This window comes from Octopus bimaculoides, chromosome 7 (assembly GCF_046866305.1).
Source record: "Octopus bimaculoides isolate indiv1 chromosome 7, ASM4686630v1, whole genome shotgun sequence".
Taxonomy (NCBI): Eukaryota; Metazoa; Mollusca; class Cephalopoda; order Octopoda; family Octopodidae; genus Octopus; species Octopus bimaculoides.
The window spans coordinates 5,593,164-5,619,424 of NC_142934.1; the positions used below are offsets into that span (position 1 = coordinate 5,593,164).

The 26,261-nt window shown below is 38.4% G+C and overlaps 1 protein-coding gene across 1 annotated transcript in view; it reads right to left on the reverse strand.

Moving 5' to 3' along the window:
- The window catches only part of LOC106883202 (uncharacterized), a 128,382-nt gene extending 110,638 nt beyond the window's left edge, over positions 1 to 17,744 (reverse strand). The window contains exon 1 of the mRNA XM_052969187.2: positions 17,498 to 17,744. Coding sequence (XP_052825147.2) covers positions 17,498 to 17,549 — 52 coding nt within the window. The 5' untranslated portion in view covers positions 17,550 to 17,744. The remainder of the gene's footprint in view (positions 1 to 17,497) is intronic.
- Positions 17,745 to 26,261: the final 8,517 nt, after the last annotated feature.

The following is a 26,261-nucleotide window of genomic DNA, read 5'->3' on the forward strand; positions in this document are numbered from 1 at the left end:
GAACTGGTGGTTCTATTGATTGATCCAAGTGAACACTCGTCGTCGTAACCGACGGAGAACCAGACCATGCCTGTCTGTCTGTCTGTCTGTCTGTATGATTGTTCTCTCCTACTTGCACCGAGTTCTTAGCAAGGAGCTGTTTTATGCAGACCCACACTTTCATCGTTTCTTAAGCTTTGTAAAACGTTGATGACGTAATAATCCTATAAGAACAGGCAGAGACAAACATCCACTGTATATGTTATATATAATATTCCAGAAGGCACTGAGGCGGAGATTGTTTTGAATACAGGTGATTCTGTAAGTATTTAGAACGAGAAGCGTAATTGTAGTTGATAAACATTCGGCCAAGTCAGATCTATTCTTGATGTATTTTCTACGTAGTATTGTCAAATCTCGGCGATAATGGATGAGACTTGCCAATCAATATTCCGTTATAAGATCTGGGCCTGAGGGTTTTCTCTTTCTCATTTTCTTTATCACTACTTCCAGTCCTATGCCATTAATTTCATATTATTTTTCTTCATTAAGCCTTGTTGTTGGCCAGCTTTAAGATTTTTCGTCAATGCGGCTTTTTGTTTTTGTTTTGTGTTGAACTTATCAGTTTTTCGTTATAGAGCCTCCAATTAGCTTTCAGCCTGTTGCTGTAATAGCGTTTGTTTTATGGGTTGTTTATCTTGAAGCAACGATGAATTGATTTAGGATCTCTGGTAAACAGGCTATTTGGTATCTGACGCTTATATGACGCAAATTTATATTTTAGTTCTCTTCCACCACCACATCAGCAATTACTGAAAGTTTCTTTTATTATCCCCACGGGGCGGCCTTGAACAAGTGACTTCTCATACAGCCTCAAGTCAACCAATAATGCCTTGAGAATCTATTTCGTAGACGCAAACTGTGCGGATGCTCATCTTTCATATATATATATATATATTGTTGGCGCTCCGTCGCTTACGACGTCGAGGGTTCCAGTTGATCTAATCAACGGAACAGCCTGCTCGTGAAATTAACGTGCAAGTGGCTGAGCACTCCACAGACACGTGTACCCTTAACGTAGTTCTCGGGGATATTCAGCGTGACACAGTGTGACAAGGCTGGCCCTTTGAAATACAGGTACAACAGAAACAGGAAGAAAGAATGAGAGAAAGTTGTGGTGAAAGAGTACAGCAGGGTTCGCCCCCCCCCCTGCCGGAGCCTCGTGGAGCTTTAGGTGTTTTCGCTCAATAAACACTCACAACGCCCGGTCTGGGAATCGAAACCGCGATCCTATAACCACGAGTCCACTGCCCTAACCACTGGGCCATTGCGCCTCCATATATATATAGGTATATAGTAATAAAGGTGTAAAAAGGAAAAAGGTTGAATGTAGATTCGTCCTTTAATTTGGAAGTTTCCAAGAACGATTTCTAATGTTGATTCTGCATATTTTGCTGGTAGTTTACAGGCGTAAATTTGCGAAGATATGAAAGTAATGCTTGTATATGATGTGTGGTGAATTTATGAAAAGAAGTCCCCTAAAACTCATCAATTTAGTTAGAAACGGAGAAGACAAGTTGTTAAAAATTCTCTTATATATTTTAACAAATATTACTCATATATATATATACTTTACGTTTTACTTTTGCTGTCTGTTATATGGTAGTTGTGTCTTACCGCTCAAGGATTTGAGTTAAACTGTTATTATTAGACTTACATCTTGTACTAACATTCTAGAACTTGTATTATTATATTGTCTGCTAGACCTACTGTTATTTAATTTTTCTATTTCAATTGTATTTCTTAAATACGTATTTACTCCTGTGTAGACAGGATAATCCTCTTTCGCTTTCACTGTTTATAAGTTTATGCTTAGAAGTTATTATCTGGAAAATTTCCTCAACAAATAAGTCCAAATCTTACACCATTGGGGACACGATCGTAGGCTTATATAATTGACAAAATGTAAATAAAATGATTATGGGCTGTTCAAGCTCTCCATCTTCTTAGTTATATTACTATAACATATATATATATATGAGTGGCTGTGTGAGTGGATTTGTTAGACGGAAAAGGAAAATGAAAGAAGCGCGTCGTGTATATATATATATATGTATATATATATATATATATATATATATATATATATATATATATATATATATATATATATATATATATATATATATATATGTATGTATGTATGTATGTATGTGCGTGTGTATATATGTTTGTGTCTGTCGACCCCAGCATCACTTGACAACCGATGGTGGTATGTTCGCGCCCCCGGAAAAACACACCGATAGAATAAGTACTAGGTTTACAAAGAATAAGTCCTGCGGTCGATTTGCTCGACAGAAGGCGGTGCTGCAGCAAGGCCGCAATCAAATGACTGAGGCAAATAAAAGAACAAATGAACTTATATATATACATATATATATATATATATATATATATATATATATAGTCAGGTATGTCATATTTTCCAATGTCTTTTCATGTAATCCTGAATATATATGTGTGTGTGCGTGTGTGTGTGTGTGTGTGTGTGCGTGCGTTATACATGCATACATATAGATATATACACACACATACGAATTATGTACGCAAGTAGAATATATATATATATATATATATATATATATATATATATATATATAATATATATAGCATATATATTATATATATATGCGCCGCATTCTATGTGCAAATATCTAATTATATTTATTCGCGCACGTGCGAGAGCGCAGGTGCATATATAAACGTACGGCGAATGAGTGTCTGCGCGAGAATGTGTGCGTATGTATATGTTCGGCTCCTCCTGTTACTGTTAGCGTTTACATATCTGTTACAAATCTAAAATGTCGAACGATGATCCATCCAATACAATATATGATGTCTAATCTCTAAGCTGACCCGTTTCAGATATTGGATTTTCGTCACTAACACCTGTCCTCTTCCATAGCGCTAATAACAATCTACAGAAATACAGGCTTACCCTTGCATTTGTATATATTTACGGACACATATTCATTCCCATGGGTATATGTTTATGTATGTGCGTATTTATAAATATATAACTCACACACACACACACACACACACACACACACACACACACACACACACACACACACACACACACACACACACACACTCTCTCTCTCTCTTTCTCTCACATACACACACATATATATTCATAATTAAATGAAAAGACAACGGAAAATATGACATACCTGAATATATATATATATATATATATATATATATATATATATATATATATATATATATATATATATATATATATATATATATATATATATAAGTGCAGATAGGTGCAGGAGTGGGTATAGGCGCAGGAGTGGGTATAGGCGCAGGAGTGGCTGTGTGGTAAGTAGCTTGCTTACCAACCACATGGTTCCAGGTTCGGTCCCACTGCGTGGGTCCTCGTGATACCTCGGCCGACCAGACCCTTGTTAGTGTATTTGGTAGACAGAAACTGAAAGAAGCCCATATATATGTATATGTTATGTTTGTATATCTACGTTTGTCACCCCCAACCGATGCTGGTGTGTTTACGTTCCCGTAACTTAGCAGTTCGGCAAAAGTCACCTCACCGGGTTGTTTTTATGGAAGTTGCCCATGTATATCAACCTCCCTTCTCCACGCCATCGATGTTATCCAAGGGAAAGGCAAAGACTGGCACCAGTGATACCGCATTTCATTTCAACAGATGAGCGAACTGGAGCAACGTGAAATAAAGTGTCTTGCTCAAGAACACAACACGCATCCGGGAATCGAACTTACAACCTCATGATCGTAAGCTCGACGCTCTAACCACTGAGCCATGCACCTTCACGTACATGCATACACTCACATATACTCATAAAAAAAGATCGAAGGTCCTTTCCTGAACCATAGGCGCACAACAAGTTAGTTCCCCGAATTGTGTGGCGTATATATTCCCATCCTAGGAGAGAAGGTGGTCTGTCGCAGGATGACTCATTTTTGCCGGCTGAGTGGGGTGGACCAATATGATATGAAACGTTTTGCTCAAGGATCGAAACCACAATCCTACGATCATGAATGCAACACCCTAACCACTAAGCCACGCACATCCACTACATACACACACGCACGTATATATATATATATATATATATATATATATATATATATATATATATATATATATATATATATATATATATATATATATATATATATATATATATATATATATATATATATATATATATATATATATATATATATATATATATATATATAAATATATATATATATATATGTGTGTGTGTGTGTGTGTGTGTTTGAAATCGGTAAATCGGTAAGTGTCGCAACACGGCGCCTGCTGAATGGCGGTCAAACGTCTGGAGGGAAACAAAGAAACACAGTATACCGCGCCTACTTATCCTTTAATAATACCACAACTTGTTATATGGAGCAAAAGTCAGCTGCACCAACACAATAACTCAATCTACCGCCTCTGTCTAGAAAAATCCATTGTACTATCCAATCACATTTCAGAATCAAAGGATACATGACTACACACAACGCATCATTCGGGTTCCCTTAGATAGCGGACCAGCGTACAGAAATGGACCCAAGGTGAGCAATCTCTGCTCCACAGATAATTTCCCATCCAGTACTTCGTAAAACTTCTAAGTAGAAGATGCGAACTCACCTCAACTGGTCGTCGCATACCAAATTTCCTGTTAACCAAATCAAAGCATTATCTACCTACGCGTAGATTACTGAAGTAAAGTCCAGCTACATAACCAGTTACTTGTTTAGCCACACAGCAGATCATCTTAATCAATTTTAAAGCAGAAAGAATCCCCTGCTGTTTATATGTCAAAAGAAGCGGACGCCATCAACAGTACTTGTAACCACATGATTAATTCCAAAACAGAACCGCCTACGGATATCTGTCAAAAAGAACGAACGTCAACGACAAATACTTCTAACTACAAGATTAAGCCGAAAGCAGAGCCAGCCGCTTGCGGATGCCTGCAGCAATATATGGACGTCACCGACTGAACTACCGGTCACGTGACGAGCTCAAAACAAAATCACCTGTTGATACGAGGTAACATAGACAGAGGTCATCAATAATATTACAAACCGTATGACCAATGATCTGGACAACCACTTCACAAAACAACGTCACATGACCAATTAAAAGGTGCCCGACTTCTTTAATTACGCTCATTAATTTTAGTCTTACCGATGAATATGCTTCACTTCCGTCAATCACACAAAACTTTGTAGATAGAACATAAAATTACACACACACACAAACACACACACATGAATGTTTTATGTCAAATTATTTATAAATAAAATTTATGAAGAGAGGTCGTCAATACATGAACAATTTAGCAACACTATTTAGTAGAGTTCATGGTTATTGAATATTTATAAGTAGAAGGATGACGATGGCTCCAACGTTTCAGCCTGCTTGTCTTCCCAGAAGGTCAAAGCCTCGAAGGTAGTCATCCGTCTCTCTACACACAAATATGTATACATACACATACGTTCACACACACACACACACACACACACACACACATATACATATAAAGGATGAAGATCCTTCCTGGGTCATATATATATATATATATATATATATATATATGTTGTTGTTGTACTTGGGGATGGTCATATTGCCAGTTTAGCCAATAAAAACACACGCACTGTATATTTGGTGTTAATTTGCTTCACCTTTATATTACATTAATCTTAATCTTATTTCGGCCAGAGTTCTTTCGTCACACTTCTGTGACCTCATCAGTGGTCCTTTGTTTCCTTCTTTCTTATGTGTGTCTCACCTTATATATATATATATATATATATATATATATAAAATATATAGTTTTAGGGAAAATAACCAATTTTCAAGAACTCATCGATGAAAATCCACTATCACATATAGAAAAATTAATAATTAAAAGCACAATAAATAATTTTTTCTTTTTAAATCAAAACTTTGTATATATATATAAAGTTTAACCTTTTATTCTTAATAATTTTTTCTTTCCTAATTTTTTCATTCATAATTTTTTCCATTCATAATTTTTTCATTCATAATTTTTATTATTACGTTTGTAGAAATAAATAATCTTGTATTTTTCTATTATTCAATTGATCTTTAATTATAATTAAATAAACGTCTTTAGCTTTAAATAGTATAGCTTTAACTATTACACTAGTTAAATATGTACTAATTTTATCTTCATTATTATTTTAAACTTAAACTTCGTTCAACTTGTATTTAAAACAATGATAATTTAAAACAATGATAATTTATGTAAGATGTTTTTTGTATATAATATACATGTTATTATAATGGATGAAGGGATGATTATTGAATGGTTATTATTTTGATATTATGATATTTTTAAAATAATTTTTCTATCTTTATATAATAAGTATTTCATATTAATTCATTTGGTACTTATTGTTGGTTGAGATATATATCTAATTATTGTTCTACTTACGATCTGACGAGTAGCTATATTTTTGAATAGAACTTATTTTCGATAATTTCAATTGATTTTAATCGATTTAAATTTCTTTTCTATTTGAAAATTGGTTATGAAACACGTGTAATCTTTTTATTATATTTATCTTATGATATTTACTTTACTTTATATTATACTCATTTATTGTGCTTTTAATTATTAATTTTTCTATATGTGATAGTGGATTTTCATCGATGAGTTCTTGAAAATTGGTTATTTTCCCTAAAACTATATATTTTATATATACTTTATCTATAAGGCTCAATTTAATTTTAATTTTTTAAATTGATTTTAATTGAGTTTTTTACCTGTAATTTTGGATTTTGTCCCTAATATTATTATATATATATATATATATATATATATATATATATATATATATATATATATATATATATATATATATATATATATATATATATATATATATGTTAGGATTGCGGGTGCCGTGCCAGGACCTGCAATTCTAGCATCCAAGCGCCAGCGTTCGCTCTTTAGAAGAGGAGAGATTGGAATAAAAGCCAAACTCATAATATTCATTTCAGATTTCGAGTCTATCCCCACCTACGGGCATGAACGTTGCGTAATGACCGAATGAGTTGGATCGCGAATACAAATGATCGAAATGGGGTTCCTCCGAAAGATCTCTAGAATAACGCTACTCGACAGGATGTGTAAGTCAGAGGTCAGGGAGCCTCTCTGGGTCGAGCTGTTACTTCTCCGTGCTGAGAGGTCACAGTTCAGGTACTACGGACATCTGATTATAATGTCGGAAAGAATCGCAAGACGGGTTCTTCAAGCCGAGCCAACCGGCTGGAGACCTAGAGGGAGACCAAGAACGAAATGGTTGGATGATAGCCACAGTCCCAGTTGGATATTCTCGGGAATCCGGCTGGAAAGTGTGCTGGTAGTTGCTTCTTATAGGACCTCATGGAGAGGGGGCTATACATACACATGCACTCATGTTTATATATATATACATAAATATATATGTATATGTATGTGTGTGTGTGTATGTGTATGTGTGTGAGAGAGATAGAGAGAGAGAAAGAGAGAGTGCGTTTGGTGTGTGTATATATATATATATATATATATATATATATATATATATATATGTGCATGTAAATATTTATCTTTTATCTTTCACTTGTTTTAGTCATTCGACTGCGGCCATGCTGGGGCACCACCTTGAATTCTTAGCTGAATGAATCGGCCCCAGTACTTATTTTAAAGCCTGGTACTTATCCTATCGGTCTCTTTTGCTGAACCGCTAAATTACGGAGAGGTAAACGCACCAACGCCCGTTGTCAAGCGGTGATGTGGGAGGGGGGGGGGGCAAACACAGACACACAAATATACACACACGCACACACACACTCACTCATATATATATATATATATATATATATATATATATATATATATATATATATATATATATACATAATATATATATATATATATATATATATATATATATATATATATATATATATGTATGTATATATACATATATACATACGACGGGCTTCTTTCAGTTTCCGTCTAATCAAATCCACTGACAAGGCTTTGGTCGGCCCGAGGCTCTAGTAGAAGACAGTTGGCCAAGGTGCCACGCAGTGGGACTGAACCTGGAACCTTATAGTTGGGAAGCAAGCTTCTTACCACACAGCCACTACTGCATAAATATGGATTAAAAATTGTATACAGCTGCATATTAATGTTTATATAGAAAGAAACAATATTGAACGCATTGTACCAAGATGCATGTGCATTTATTTGCACATTGGTAAAAGTACATAGCTGCATATGAAGTTGTGTTTATGACTAGGCTAAGCCATACCATGTATGTACATGCGTATACGATCACGTGCATGTATAAATGCAGTATTGTATTCACACGTATATAGTTCTTAATATTCACCTGTTCAACAATATTTTCATTTGTCATGCATTTCTTTTCTTACGATATAATATGTGTACATGTCTATATATATATATATATATATATATATATATATATATACGTGCATTATGTGTGCACGCTCACACATACACGCTCACACACACACGCAGACAACACAAACACAAGCAAACACACACACACACACACACACACACACACACACACACACACACACACACACACATACACACAAAACATATACGTACAAACACACATACAGGTACGTGTATATATGTATATTTCTATGGATGTGTATGTATATGTATGTATATTTGCATATATGCATACGCACACATATATATTTGTATGTGTGTGTATGCATATATATATATGTGTATGCTTTTATTCTTTTATTCGCTTCAGTCATTTGACTACGGCCATGCTGGAGCACCGCCTTTAGTCGAACAGGACTTATCGTTTGTAAGAGTAGCACTTATTCTATCGGTTCTATTACCGAACCGCTAGTTTACGGAGACGTAAACACACCAGCATCGGTTGTCAAGCGATTCTGTGGTGGTGATGGGGGTCAAACACAGACACACAAACACATACTTATATATATGTATGTATATATATATGTATGTATATATATATGAATATGGATAAATGGCTATAATAGTTTCGTAAAGCACGTGTATACGATTATGTGATGCAAGTACAGCTTTGTATATTGGATAGTTTCAATAACTGTGTAAACATGTAGACAACACAAAGTGTAACAATGCATACATACATGTATATATGTATGTGTGTGTGTGTGTGTGCGTCTATGAATGTATGTATGCATGTATGCACGTATGTATGTATGTATGTATGTGTGTGTGTATGTATGTTTGTATGTATGTGTGTGTATGCATGTGTGTATGCATGTGTGTATGCATGTGTGCATGTATGTGTGTATGTATGTATGTATGTATGCGGGTATGTATGCATGTATGTGTTTATGTATGCGTGTATGTGAGTGTGCATGTAAGTTTGTATATATGTATGCATGTATCTGTGTGCATATATGTATGTAGGCATGCATGCGTATGCATATGTATGTATGCATGCATGTATGTCTGTGCGTATGTATGTATGTGTGTATGCATGTGTGTATGTGTGTATGCATGTACGTTTGTGTATGTATATAACGTACGTATGCATATATGATGCTATGTATGTATGTATGTATCTATCTATCTATATATATAATATATGTATGTATGTATGTATGTATATAATATATGTATGTATGTATGTATGTATATATGATGTACGCACATGATATATGTATACATGATGTACATATGTATGCATGTATGTATGCATGTATGCACATGATATACGCAGGAGTGGCTGTGTGGTAAGAAGCCTGCTTCCAAACGACATGGTTCCGGGTTCAGTTCAACTGCGTGGCACCTTGGGCAAGTGTCTTCTTCTATAGCCTCGGGCCGACCAAACCCCTGTGAGTGGATTTGATAGACGGAAACTGAAAAAAGCACGTCGTGTATATATATATATATATATATATATATATATATATATATATATATATATATATATATATTTGTGTGTGACTTTGTACCTGTATTTGTCCCTCACTAGCATTTGACAACCGATGTTGGTGTGTTTATGTCCCTGTAATCTAGCGGTTCGATAAAAGACACTTGACCAAGGTGCTACGTAGTGGAACTGAACCCGAAACCATCTGGTAGGTAAGCAAGCTTCTTACCACACAGCCACTCCTGCGCCTATACACACACACACACACACACACACACACACACACACACACACACACACACACACACATGATGTATGAATGTATGTATGCATGTACGGATGCATATATGCACATGATATATGCATGTATATATGTATTTATATATATATATATATATATATATATATATATATATATATATATATATATATATATATATATATATATATATATATATATGATGTATGTATGCCTGATGTATGTTATGTTTATAAGTATGTTACGTATGGCGGTATGCATGTATGCATAAATAAATGGACGGATGGAATGATGAAAGAATGGACGAATAGTTTCGCATTTGTATTTTTGTTTGTCTATCAACCTGTTCGATGCCACGTAATGCGTGCGTATACATTACAAATGATTGTATACATATCCATATACACACATTGCTGCGTTAAGTATATGTATGTATGTATATATGTATGTATAAGTATGTATATATTTTTATAACATAAAAATGGCTCACTGTTGGAAATTGCAATATTTCAGTTTTCAATGACTTTCTGTCTGCCTGCCTGCCTGCCCTTCTGTCGCTCTCTCTCTCTCTCTCTCTCTCTCTCTCTCTCTGTATATATATATATATATATATATATATATGTGTGTGTGTGTGTGTGTGTGTGTGTGTGTGTGTGTACATATATTTATATACGTATGTGTGTATGAGTTTGCTCGCGCGCCTATGTACATAAGTATGTGGAATTCTGAAGTGGAGGAAACATGACCTTGTCTTATAAGCTTCTTTGTTTTAAATACATATGCTCACACACACACAGACATACACACATACACACACATGCACATACACATGCACACACTCTCTCTTTGTCTCACACAGACTCACATACAAACACGCACACACGCTCTCTCTATTTCTGTCACACACACACACATGCGTACACTCACACATGCACATGCACACACACACGCGCACACATAGAAGCACACACACGCACACACACACACACATGCTCTCTCTTTCTGTCACACACACGTGCAGTCTCTCTTTCTGTCACACACATACACAAAGATGCACGCTCTCTTTCTGTGACACACACGCACATACACTCTCTCTCTTTCTGTCTCACACACACACACACTCATATACACACATACACACACATGCACGCTCTCTTTCTGTCACACACACACACACACACACACACACACACACACACACACACACACGCATTCCAATATATTTTTGCATCTTTACTCCATGTCACCGTTCCTTCTATCGACTTCGGTTCAAGATATCGAACTGGCTGAATCGTTAACACATCGGACAAAATGCGCCGCGGATTTCTCCCTATTCTAAGCCGTGAGTTCAAATCCTGCCGAGATCGACTTAAATACCAGTTGAGCACTGGGGTCGATATAATCGAGTTATTTGTTCCTCAGAAAATTTCAGGCGTTGTGCTTTACAGTTGAAAGGATTATTATAAAATCGGTGGCATTCCGTCCGTGTTTACGTTCTGAGTTCAAATTCCACCGCGGTCGACTTTGTCTTTCATCCTTTCGGGGACGATAAAATAAATACCAGTTGAGCATTGGGGGTCGATATAACTGACTTATCCCTTCCCTCGAAAATACTAGCCTTGTACCAAAATTTGAAACTTATATCTTAGGCCTTGTGCCTATAAAAAAAATGTATTTCTCAGGGACATGCTGCCTTGAATAAAATAGATCGATGGCAACATTTTCCTCTCATGGCAAAATATACACCTAATTCAATAAAATTATGAAGGATAATCTGATTACTTTGCATAAAATGCAAAATGTATTAATTTTTTGTAGATTAGGCGCAGGAGTGGCTGTGTGGTAAGTAGCTTGCTTACCAACCACATGGTTCCGGGTTCGGGCAAGTGTCTTCTACTATAGCCACGGGCCGACCAAAGTCTTGTGAGTGGATTTGGTAGACGGAAACTGAAAGAAGCCCGTCGTATGTATATATGTATATATATGTATGTGTGTGTATATGTTTGTATGTCTGTGTTTGTCCCACCCAACATCGCTTGACAACCGATGGTGGTGTATTTACGTCCCCGTAACTTAGCGGTTCGGCAAAAAACACCGATAGAATAAGTACTAGGCTTCCAAAGAATAAGTCCTGTGGTCGATTTGCTCGACTAAAGGCGGTGCTCCAGCATGACCACAGTCAAATGACTGAAACAAGTAAAAGAGTAAAAGAGTAAAAGAGAGGGTAGGTAGGCATAATTCACCTCGGCTTTTCAATCTCAGCATTTAAGCTATGTATAGTACTGCTGTAGTACACGTGCTGCGTACATTCCTAAAACACCATTTTCTTTATGTGCGATAAAGGCAGAAATAGATCTACCTTCGACTCGTTCGCGCGTATGTTTCACTTTTTTTTTGTGAGTTTTACTACATAAATATCACTTACTGCCTACCCTGAGAAATCACTGACGGCACGTACCTGGTATTTCTATTAGAGAAGCGATGAGTTGGCAGAGCTTTGAGAGCGTCGGAAAAATAATGGCTTTGTGGTGTTTCTTCTGATTTTGTAAGTTCTGAGTTCGAATTCCACTGAAGTCAACTTTGCCTTTCATCATTTTGGGGCCGATAAAATAAATATTAGATGAGCATTGTGGTTGATAGACTTGACCTCGCCTCTCAAAATTACAAGTTTTCTACCAAAATTTCGGAGAACTATTTTTGTTACCCTTCACGTAAATTCTGAGCGCATGGAGTTGTCTATAAACACAAGTATGCGAGCGTGTGTGTATGTATGTATGTATATATATATATATATATATATATATATATATATATATATATATATATATATATATATATATATATATAAGTTGGCGCAGGCGTGGTAAGAAGTTTGCTTGCCAATTAGGGTTCCGGGTTCAGTCCCACTGCGTGGCACCTTGAGAAGTGTCTTCTACTACAGCACCTAGACCGACAAAAACTTTATGAGAGAATCTCGTAGACAGAAACTGAAAGATGTCCGTCGTACACACACACACACACACACACACACACACACACACATGCATGTCTGTGTGTATTTGTATCTCTGTTTGTTCCTCACCATCACTTGACAACCGGTGCGTGTGTTTGTTTACGACCCCGTTACTTAGCGGTTCGGCAAAAGATTCCAGCACTGGGTGTGCATGAGAGGGGAAATCATAATGGCGTGGGTCACATTTAGGGGCTAGCATCAGATGCTGCGGTGTTCTGACTTCAATATTATAATAAATAAATATTTACACTTTATTTCCCTATTGAATACTTCTCTTGTTTGCGCACTCAGTCACAAAAATACTGACTATACACATACATACATACATACATACATACATATACACACATACACACATACACACACACAGAGACACACAGAAATAAACACACACACACACACAAACACGCAGACACACACACACAAACAAACACACACACACACACAAACACACAGAGACACGCACAGAAATAAACACACACACGCATACACACACACACACACACACACACACATATATACATACACACACGAGTGAGTGCCGAAAAGTTCCTGGCATTGAGCTAAAAGAAAATCCAGGAGGATCTGATTCTATTGAACATGTTCCCCTCTCAGGTTCGCACACCGGTGGCAGCGGTCCTCCGGTTATACATACATACATACATACATACATACATACATACATGCATGTTCTTTTAATAGCTTCAGTCATTCGACAGCGGCCATGCCGCAGCACCGCCTGAAAAGGTTATAGTCGAAGAAATCGACCCCAGGACTTATTCTTTGTAAGCCTAGTACTTATTCTATCGAATTCTTTTGCCAAACCGCTAACTTACGGGGACATAAACACACCAGTATCGGTTGTCAAGTGATGGTGGGTGGGGTGGGGTGGGGGCAAACGCAGAAACACTCACACACACAAATATATACATATACACATACATTCGCCATGATAGATCGCTAGCCACTATGCCCTTTTCTATTTTCTCTCCTTGTTTATTTTTGTGTTTCTTTCTGTCAAAGAGCGTAGGCTCGAAACGTAAAATACTTTCTCACTTCCCGAGCGTTAAACTAATACATTTGTTTGTTGTTTACACACCCGTCTTCATCGTTTGTGTTTTTTTGTAAATTCTCACTATATATTTGTGTGTGTGTGTGTATGACAGGGTTCTTTCATTTTCCGTCTGCCAAATCCACTCACAAAGAATTGGTCGACCCGAGACTATAGTAGAAGGCACTTGATCAAGGTGCCATGCAGTGGGACTGAACCCGGAACCATGTGGTTGGTAAGCAAGCTTCTTATCACACAGCTACGCCAATACACACGCACACACATACACACGCACGCACACAAACACACACAAACACACACAAGACATACATACATACATACATACATATATATATATATATATATATAAATAATTATATATTACACACACATAATATATACACATATATACATACGTCTGTATGTATGTACACACACACACACGCACACACACACACACACACACACACACACATATATATAAAGGAATACAAAAGACGGGACAAGAACGCAAAACATCCAGACAGATGATACAAAAAAGGGACAAGAAAAAACAAGGACGGGTCATTCGGAGTTTTCTTTCCTCAGTCGAGTTCCAGGTTATCTTTGCAATTTCGGCTGGTTATACTCGAGATTGCTCCAATCTGGCCAGCCCCAAGGAAAAACTAAGCTAAGAGCACTATATTCTTTATGTACGTATGTGTATATATATATATATATATATATATATATATATATATATATATATATATATATATATATATATATATATATATATATATATATATACGCAGTCATGATATGGTTTGTGGGCAGTGTATATAGGTAAACAGAGTGAGTCAACAAAGAAAGCAAAATGCGTGACTTGTGTTTTGATATACAAACACATGTACGACCACATGTAGCAGGAAATACATGTATACATCGTGCCTCCAAACATGTAGATTACTACACACACACAAACGCACACGCGTGTATATATATGTGTGTGTGTGTATGTTGATATTTACTTGTGAGAAGTGTTCGTTGCAATTAACAATATATTTGTCAGGAAGATTCTTTAAAAGTTATGTAACATCATTACACGCGGACTTATTTCAGTGTGTCTGATCTATCTATCTATCTATCTATCTATCTATCTATCTATCTATCTATCTATCCATCTGTCTCTTTGTCTATCTGTTTGTCTGTCGCTCTCTCACACTCTCTCTGTCTTTCTCGCTCTCTTTCATTCTCTCTCAGTTTCTCTTTTGTTTGTTATATTACTTTCTACATTACATATTTGTATACTCACACACACACACACACACACACATCTACATGTATATATGTATATATATATATATATATATATATATATATATATATATATATATATATAAATGTATAATACATACAAACGCACGCGCACACACGCACATACACAAACACACACACACACATACACACACACACACACACACACACACACACACACACACACACATATATATATATATATACACACCTGCATGCATATTAAACTCCGTTCTGCCAACGCGCGCGCATACAAACACGCGAATTTGCAGTCACTCACGCAGATGCAAAAACTCACACACGCAAACACACACAAACACACACACACACACACACACACACACACACACACACACATTGCGCTCGCGCACCGTTACGCACAGCTGCGTGACACGCGACGCAGCTTTCCTCGGCAATGAAAAGTAACTGCAAACAAAACAAAAATAACAAACAAGCAAAAGCAAACAAACAAACATGCATAAATTCATATACACACACATACAAAATCGAAGTGACTGCAACAGAATCGACGGCAAGACAAACACACCATCATCATCATCACCATCATCAACATCATCATCATCATCATCATCATCATCATCACCATCGTCATCATCATCATCATCATCACCATCATCAACATCATCATCATCATCATCATCATCATCATCATCATCATCATCGTCATCATCACCATCAACATCATCATCATCATCATCACCATCAACATCATCAACATCATCATCATCATCATCATCACCATCATCACCATCAACATCATCATCACCATCATCACCATCACCATCATCACCATCAACATCATCATCATCATCATCATCATCATCATCATCACCATCATCACCATCACCATCATCACCATCACCATCATCACCATCAACATCATCATCACCATCATCACCATCACCATCATCACCATCAACATCATCATCATCATCACCATCATCATCATCATCATCATCATCATCATCATCATCATCATCATTGTCATCAACAGCAGCAGCAGTATTGTCATCGGCTTTGTCACCGTCATCGCTGTTGTCATCACCACTGTCATAGTCATCGAAATTTTCTCTTCAGCATGCAACAATCATCCGTTATACACACACACACACGAAAACCAACAAAAAACAAAAATTCCGAAAACAGAGAGGTATGCGCGGTTATATCTATGTCTATACACACACACAGACACACACACACATATATATATATATATATGTATATATATATACGCGCACATGTACATATATGCGCGTATGCACACATACATACATGCATGCATGCAAACTCACACACAAATACATAAGAGTGTGTATATATGTATATATGTATCTGTGTGTATGTAAATATTTACATATATCTATACCTATATACAAGCATATATATATATATATATATATATATATATATATATATATATATATATGATGTATATGTTTATATATACATATATTATATATACATTCATATATATATATGTATATATATATATATATATATATATATATTTATATATATATATACATATATATACACATACATATACAGATATATATATATATATATATATATATGTATATGTATATATACATATATATATGTATATATATGTATACATACATATATATATATGCATGTTTGTATATGTTTACGTATACATGTGTGCGCGCTCGGTGCCAAGTGTGTTTGTATATGTATATATATACATATATATATACATTTGTATATGTATATATATATATATATATATATATATATATATAGCTTTACAACATCCACATAGATCAGTCTATCTCTCCATAAACACACACATAAGCACACATATATACACACACACACACACATATACACACATATATATATCTATATCAATACTTACAAATATTTAGCAAGAGCGCTGGTATGTAGAGTCCCCCTCGACTCGGACTCATTGTCTGTCAGCTCGGGTGGTGTAACGAATCCATTGGTCATTCGAACAGTGAATTAGTCCTCCTTTTACCCTCCACTCTGGACGCCTCCAGTAACATCAACATTTTCTACGGATATTGCATCTACTGCTACAACGACACACGCACCTCTTCCACCGCTTCCACCGCTTCCACCGACACCGCCGCCGACACCGCCACAATGGCTGCTGCTGCTGCTGCTGCTACTATTTCTGCTACTACTGCTACTAATATTACTACCGCTACTACTACTACTACTACTACTACTACTACTACTACTACTACTACTACTACTACTACTACTATTGCTACCACTAATATTACTACTACTACTACTACTACTAGTACTACTGCTGCTGCTGCTGCTGCTGTCGCTGTTGTTGCAGTTGCTGCTGCAGTTGTTGCTTCAGCTGTTGCTGCTGCTGCTGCAGTTGCTGCTGGTGCACCGCCGCCGCCGCCGCCGCCATTGTCGGCATCGACTCGTTTAGGGTCATTCTCGCGCGAATCGCTGCTCTACCTCTTATTATCCGACCACGGAGTCAGTGTCGGGTGGGGTGTGGGGGGGGGTAGAGGCAGGCAGGGGCAGGGGTTTTAGGGTCAGTGGTTGGAGGTGGGCGTGTGCGTGTGAGTGTGTGTTGGGGGTGTCTAGTTACTCTCCCACCCTATCCTCCTACCGCACCCCACACTACCCCCAGAAGCACCGAACTACTCATCCACCCCTGCTCCACCACCCGCAGTCACTCACCGTCATCAGCTACCCGTACCCCCCCCCCCCCACCTCCACCCACAATCATTATCGTCAACATCAAAGCCACCACCGTCATCACCGCTCCGCTGACGCCATCACTGATACCACCGTTGCTACGCCGCCGCCACCACTGCATCCCTCCCCACTACCAGCACCACTCCTAGCATCGAAACTGCAACCACGACATTCGCCACCCCAGACAACGTCGCTACCAACACCACCGCCTCACAAAGCAATCACCGTTCCGGGTAGATCTCCGAACAGCGAAAACAACAACAACAGCAATAATAATGTTAATAAAAGGCAAAAAACAAACACATAATGACGACGACGACGATCGTTGCAGCACGTTGGCGCGGCGGCGCGGCGGCGCGGCGGTGCGGCGGTGCGGCGACACAAGTTTACGCTACCATCACTTTTCTTTAAAACACCACAGCTGCTATTTCTAGCGATCGTGGAGACAGCAACGGCACCCAGCCTCACTCTCAAAGACAAACAACAACAACAACGATAACGTCGACGACGATGACGACGGTAGCAGTCGTCATCGTCATCATTGGCATAAATAAACACACGATATTGACAAAGGGTGCTTCTACCCGGTAGCTCCACCTGCTAGAAAACGCAGCTATATCTCTCGCAAACCACAAAACAAAATGAAAAACATAGAGACCAGTGGTTCCCAACCCTTTTATTTAAGTGAGTTTTCCCTCGGACCTCTTTTTAATATGCTTATCCTTATATATTTTGAATTTAGTTAACGGACCCCCCCCCCCCCCCTGTACTACTTTTGCGGACCACCAGGGGTCCGCGGACCACAGGTTGGGGAACCACTGGTATAGAACATAGGGACCCACCGTCAGAGTAAACACCAGCACCACTACCATCACGCTTACCGTCTTAAAACAAGAAGGACCGCTGATGGAGTTTGGTAGATAGGGATTTGCGGGTGGATGAAAGTCGGAGAGGTTGCGGTTGGGAAGTTGGTCCCAGTCGTTATAAATCACTGTCCCCTTTTTGTTGTGAGGTGAAAAGTAGGGATCGGCGTTCGTACTGCAGCGTATCCACCTTGCTCACCCCGTCCACCTGCTTCATTTCTGAAAGGGGATACATTAAGACATTTTTGTCAATGATGAATATATCATAATATGGGGCGGTTAAGGTGGGGACGTGTTTTGATAGTGGGCCTGAATAAGGCCTAGCTGGAGCTAAACACTAAAGACAAAGAAGAACAACAATAGTAAAGAACGGTAATCATCATCGTCATCGTCATCATCATCATCGTCACCATCATCATCAACGTCATCGTCATCACCATCATTGTCGTCATCGTCATCATCATCATCATCATCGTCATCATCATCATCATCATCATCATCATCATCACCATGACCACGACCACCACCACCACCGCCTCCACCACCACCACCACCACCATGCGTACATCGCATCCGTCATCTTGACTGCCATTCCTCGCCCCGTTTTATGGTTGACCAAGCTGGTTCGCTTACTGTTCCGCTTTCTGTGGAAGGGGCGCGTTCCACTGGTCAGGCGCTCCATCTGCTGTCAACAGCCGCTGAATGGAGGGCTGGGCATGCCGTGCTTATTGACTCGCAGACATGCGCTGAGATTGCGGCATCTCCAGCGTTTCCCTGACGGTGAGCAGCTGTGCTCACCTTTTGTAAGAGATACTTTTCCACAACTCGTCTGTTTGACTGTACTGCAATCCTGGATTAGGCGTAGACCGAGGAGGGGCGATTGGCACCTCGAGTACCGTCAAGCGCTCACAGCCCTCCGCCAGGCGAGCAATGCGGTCAGTGGTTGTTCCACTCTAGCGTTCTATAGAGGGCTAGTGCGACGATGTTCTCGGGGAAACGCTGGGCGTCGATGAGGATCAACTAACCGGTCAATTTCGGAGAACTTCCTGGCCTGGGCCTATCGATAACTTCCAGAAATCATTTGCCTGGCAGTGTTACCGAGGGGCGCTTCCTGTTCGGGACGAACTTTACAGGTACGGAAGTGCCGTCAACTGGGCTTGCCTGAGGTGCACCCATGACGATGAAACCCTTCTGCACGCCCTAATCCAGTGCCCGGGTATTGCTGACCTGTGGGTTTATGTCGAACACCAGCTGAATCCATTGTGAAGACTGCTCCCACCGCCCTCTTTTGGCCGGGAGAGGAAGGCAATTTTTATTTGTCTAGTGGCTGTAGTGAACGAGGTAGTATGGTGAACCCGTTTGAAAGGGCTAAAGACAGACACTTTCCTCTTTGGCCAAGCCCTCATCAACTTTTTCAAGTTTCCCTTGAAAAGGAAGTTGAGGATGGAGAGAGAAGTGTTGCCTCGTAACAAGCTTGTTGAAAGGTGGGTGAATGCTGGAAGAATGACCAGTGTGAAAGGACCAATTCTGAGCTTGCACCTATGAAAAGGGAATCAAAGGAGAAAGGCTCTTGCCTTGTTGTTTATGCACCCATGGCTTTTCTGGGTTTTTCCACAAGGGCCTTAAAGCGCCTTCCCTAACGGGAGTTTTAATTTGTTTAATTTTTTATTGTTATTATATTGTGTACACGCAGAAAACCCATTGTATCGTCTTGTTTTTGTCTTTTATGTTGTTGTATGTCATTTAATGTTTTTTTTGTATGTGAGCCCCTGTGGCTAATAAAAGAATTATTATTATCATCATCATCTTCACAACTACCACCACCACTACCACAACCACCACCACCGCCGCCGCCGCCGCCGCCGCCGCCGCCGCCGCCGCCGCCACCGCCACCACCACCACCACCACCACCACCACCACTGCCACCGCTGCCACCACCACCATCACCACTGCTGTTACAACCGTCAGCGTTACTGCTTGTGTCATCAGAGTCACTTTCCTCTCGTGGCAACCATCACGAGATCCCCTCCTCTTCCCTCTTCCCGCGTTGACGACAACAAGCGGAGCAATGGCGACGGAGAGAACGACGACGACGACGACGATGATGATGATGATGATGATGATGATGATGACGATGATGACGAGACGATGGCGATGATGATGATGATGACGATCATGATGACAAAAATGATGATGACGAAAATGATGATGACGATGACGCCGCCGCCGCCGCTGCCGACGACAATGATGATGATGACGATGATGATTATGATTATGATTTTTGCCGACTGTGGAGAAGATATCGATGACGACGACAATGTTGCTGCTGGTGCTGCTGGTGCTGCTGCTGCTACATATGATGATGATGATGATGGTGTTGGTATTGGTCGGGGCGGTGGTGGTGTTGATATGTGACGATAACAATGACTACCGCTCCCCCCACCTTCAAACTACGCTAATAGTCTCTAACTCCCACAATATATTTCCTTTCATTTATTCTGCCGTCAATTGTTGCTTTTCTCTCTCTCTCTCTCTCTCTCTCTCTCTCTCTCTGTCTTCTTTACTTTCATCTTTTCATCTCGTTGTCTCCCTCCTTTCTCTGTCTGTCCGTCTGTTCTCTTTCTCTCTCCTTCTCCCTCTTTCTCTTCAGATTTCTTCTTCTTCTTCTTCTTCTTCTTCTTCTTCTTCTTCTTCTTCTTCTTCTTCTTCTTCTTCTTCTTCTTCTTCTTCTACTTCTTCTTCTTCTTCTTCTTCTTCTTCTTCTTCTTCTCTGTCTCTCTGTCTCTCTCTGTCTCTGTCTCTCTCTGTGTGTCTCTCTCTCTCTGTGTCTGTCTCTCTGTCTCTCTGTCTCTCTGTCTCTCTCTCTCTCTCTCTTCACCTCCATTACCTTTTCTAAATCTCTCTCTATGTACCTTCTCTATCCTCCCTCCTTCTCTCTTTCCCAATCTTCTTTACTTTTTCTTCTTCATCACAATCTCCCCCCCCCCTCATCCTCTCCACCTCTCTGCCTTTTCCTTTCAAAGTCTCTCCGTCTTATTTTCTCCTCCCTCTTCTCTCTCTCTGACTTTTCTCTCTTCCCGACTTCAATTTCTTTATCACCATCCCTTCCTCGTCTCCGTTTTTTCTACTTTCACTTTCACAATCTCTGTTCTCTGCTTTCACTATATTTACATGAGAAGGCGCGTGGCTTAGTAGCTACTGTATTTAGCTAACGATCGTAGGATCGTGAGATCGGTTCCCGGCGATACGTTGTGTCCTTCAGCAAGATACATTATTTCTCGTTCATCAAACCAACACTGCCAAAACTCTATTCTGCGCACCCCCCCGCCGCCACTGTTAACATCAACATTGTCATGACTGTAAACACGAAGAGCAGCAGCGCTAACTAGTTTTAGTCTTTGCATTTCTGTTCTTCTTCTTCTTCTTCTTCTTCTTCTTCTTCTTCTTCTTTCTTTTCTTTTTCTCCTCCTCCTCCTCCTCCTCCTCCTCCTCTTCCTTCTTCTTCTTCTTCTTCTTCTTCTTCTTCTTCTTCTTTCTTCTTCTTATTCTTCTTCTTCTTCTTCTTCTTTCTTCTTCTTCTTCTTCTTCTTCTTCTTCTTCTTCCTCCTCCCCTCTTCCTCCCCCCTCCTCCCCTCCTCCTCCCCTCCTCCTCCTATCTATGCCACTTCACTTTTCACCACCAAACATCACCCAAGTAATCCAACAACAACTGCAACAACCACATCAACGTTCATTTAATTTACCACTAATGCAACTCACTTCCGCTGTTAATGCACCGATAGAGAAAAAAAAGCATGAACGTCACAACTTCCATCTCCGCTGTTAAATATAAATTAAAATCAGTTTTTGGAGCGGTTAATTACTAAACAATCAATGCAATGCTAAAACGACGAACTCAAAAAAGTTCATGCATTACGATTATGTTTCTGAGATCGCATCCCAGCAAGTCCCATTATTTCCTTGGAGCATTTCGTCTGTCTTTACGTTCTGAATTCAAATTCCGCCGAGGTAGACTTTATCATTCATCCTTTCGGGATTGATAAATTAAGTGCCAGTGAAATATTGGGGTCGATGTAATCGACTAGTCTGCTCCCCCAAAATTTCAGGCCTTGTGTCTATAATAAAAAGGATTATTTCCCTGGGGCGTATTGAGAGCTTTCTGGTATCGAAACATTGTTGCTATTTGAAAAGCGTTGCATGGAAGTTACGTAAAATATTTCACAAAAATGTCCTCGTTTAAAAGGAATTTTATCTAAATCTTTATTTAATCCCAACGGATTACTTGGACCTCCTTCATGTAAAAAAAATGTAAAACAAAAAAAAAAATGAAAACAAAATGTAGCATTATCAACAGAAAACCCTCCTCAAATCCAATAAGCTAAAACTTCACCAATATAAGGAACAACAGAAACCAAATTAGTAATCACTGTAGCCCCTCAAAATGACATTTGACCCCAAGGTAAAACATATCCAACAAACCCAGTCAATATTACCAAAATATATAATAACACTCCAAATTTTTTATTGTAACCTTCAGACCTAATAAATATACAAGACAACTACTAACCAGTTACCTCTAATCCGAATTAAAACCCCACTGGAGCTTATGAACGCTGTACCCCTAAAAGCAGTCGTAAGAGAAGTAAGCTCTGTTCATTGTGTAACAGAATCAGTAAAGTCAACTCCACCATTAATTAGAAGAGAAATTATATAATTTATAAAGAAGGTGGCATCTGCAACAATTTTCGTTCGTGTGCGCAGCTGAAGCACCAAACAACTTGATTTATGTTCGTTGCGCAACAGATAAATTAAAATAAAACATTTAATCGTCATTGGTATGACGTCAGGTACAGCAACACTATTTCGACGGAACTCGCCGAGTATTTTACGTAAGAGAACAACAGTGACAGCATGGTTGCACTTTTGGGCTGGAATGCTCTTTGCATTATGAGTAGTTTTCTAGATTTCCGGCTTAGCCACTCTTATTCTTCTTTCCGCCAATTGATAATACCTTCACCATACCTCGATAATGCTATGTAATGATTTCAGCACGAGTCTAACTCTTCAGAGATACTCTTCTGCCAAGCCTTTCTTTATCTTTTCCATCACTTCATTTACCTTCAATAGGCCCAAGTATTTATACACAGTATTGTCTATTCTTTTCATTATTTTCCCTGATAATAATTCTATACCTTCAAGTCTGTTGTCAGGAATATTACTCCACATTTTCTTGACCAAATTCCATCCTCATGTCCTTGCTAAAACAATGAACTGTGTTCAGTAAGGAACTGGCTTGAGCTTCGTTCTTACCATACAGCTTGAGATCATCCATAAATAACAGATGGTTGATCTTATGCTGTTCTCCTTTACACTCATATCCAGATGGTACTTTACTCAACAGCAATGTTAAGGGATTCATTTATAAAAGAAACAGTGAAGGGGACAGTCTCATTGAAAAAATACTTCTCTTGATTTTTAACGCTCCTAGGTTCGATGTTTATGATGTGAGCTCTCTCTTCTAACTTTCTACGCCTTTTCTAAGAAAAGCTTCTGAAATTCTTAGCGATGTCAAACATATACAAACATTCAATGATCAATGGATGCGGTATCATATCATAGGACTTGCGAATATCTATTCAGTTCATTGATAACCTTGTCTTCTTTTGCTTCCAGTCGTTCATCGCTATTTTATCTGTGAGTAACTGGTCTTTAATTCGCCTGAAATTCTGTTTACAGCCATTCTGCCCGCAATAACGAACTCAAAATGGTTGCAAATGGAAAATCTGACGACATTAATAAATAATTTTGATCGTCAGGATAACTGTACAAGTGGACTTCAGATTGAAAATGATTAAGTCATAATTAACGTGCTTGAGTTTGTAAATACGAAACATTGAATGCGTGTGTGGTTTGAAAAAAATCTCATCAGTGAAAAATAAATAAATACTGAAAGTTAACAGAATTTTGGACCACAGAAAAAATAACAGAAACCAATAAGTTTATCAAAGCATTTCGCAGAGTTGTTGCGGAAAACTTGTGATTCAAAGTCAATATAAAACCAAACGCTACGAGAAATACACAAAACAAAGACCCATGGTGGAAAAGAAGAATATTAGGAGACATAAATAAGCTTAGTGATGTTTCGGTATTGGAAAGAAAGAGAAAAGGTGAGCTTAGCAATGGTTATAAATATGACAGACTGTAAAAGAATATATGGTACTGTTAGAAAAGGTCTGAATGTTGTAATTGAAGAATTAAAACATCGCTTATCATCAAAGAATGAAGCAGAAAAGGCAAAAGAATAGATTATTCCAAAATGATCGGAAGAAAAAATTTATCAAGAAATACGTAGAGAAAACACACACGAAAGAGTTATGCCAGAAGCAGAAGACAATCATAGGAGTAAGATATGGAATAAGGATGAGCAACGTAATGCTAAGATTAATTGGTGAGAAAATTTGGAGGAGTTTGTTTCTTGTCCACAAGAAGAAGAAATTAGAATTGAAAAAAAAAAAAAAGAGTTGTGCGACAAGGAAGGAGGACCTGGCGGTATTAAGGGACATTGGATAAAGAAGCTGACAAGATGTCATAAAAGAATAGCAGGACAGCTTAATGTATTGATCAAGGGAAATAAAATGATTGCTGAATGGAAAAGTACTGGACGAAAAGTTTCTGTGCTTGAAGGATACTTCAAAAAAGGAATGTTCTGGATAAATGCAGACACATAACTTGCGTTCTACTGACATGAATATTGCCTACTGGAATAATCGCTGATGAAATTATTATTATTATTATTATTATTATTATTATAATTATTATTATTATTATTATTATTATTATTATTATTATTATATCATATCAAGAAGTGAGGAAGGGTTAAGAATTTCGCAAATATATTTTAACGGATCTATTAAACCAAGCTGAACTCGAATACAAATTACATGGGAAGGTAAGCAACCATTTATTTCATGAACGACTTTACGCTGTTCACTAAGGTTGATAGACAACTAGAAGCGTTGCTGCAGGCAAGAATTCAAATAAAATCTGCATTAAAAATGGAGCTAAGATGAC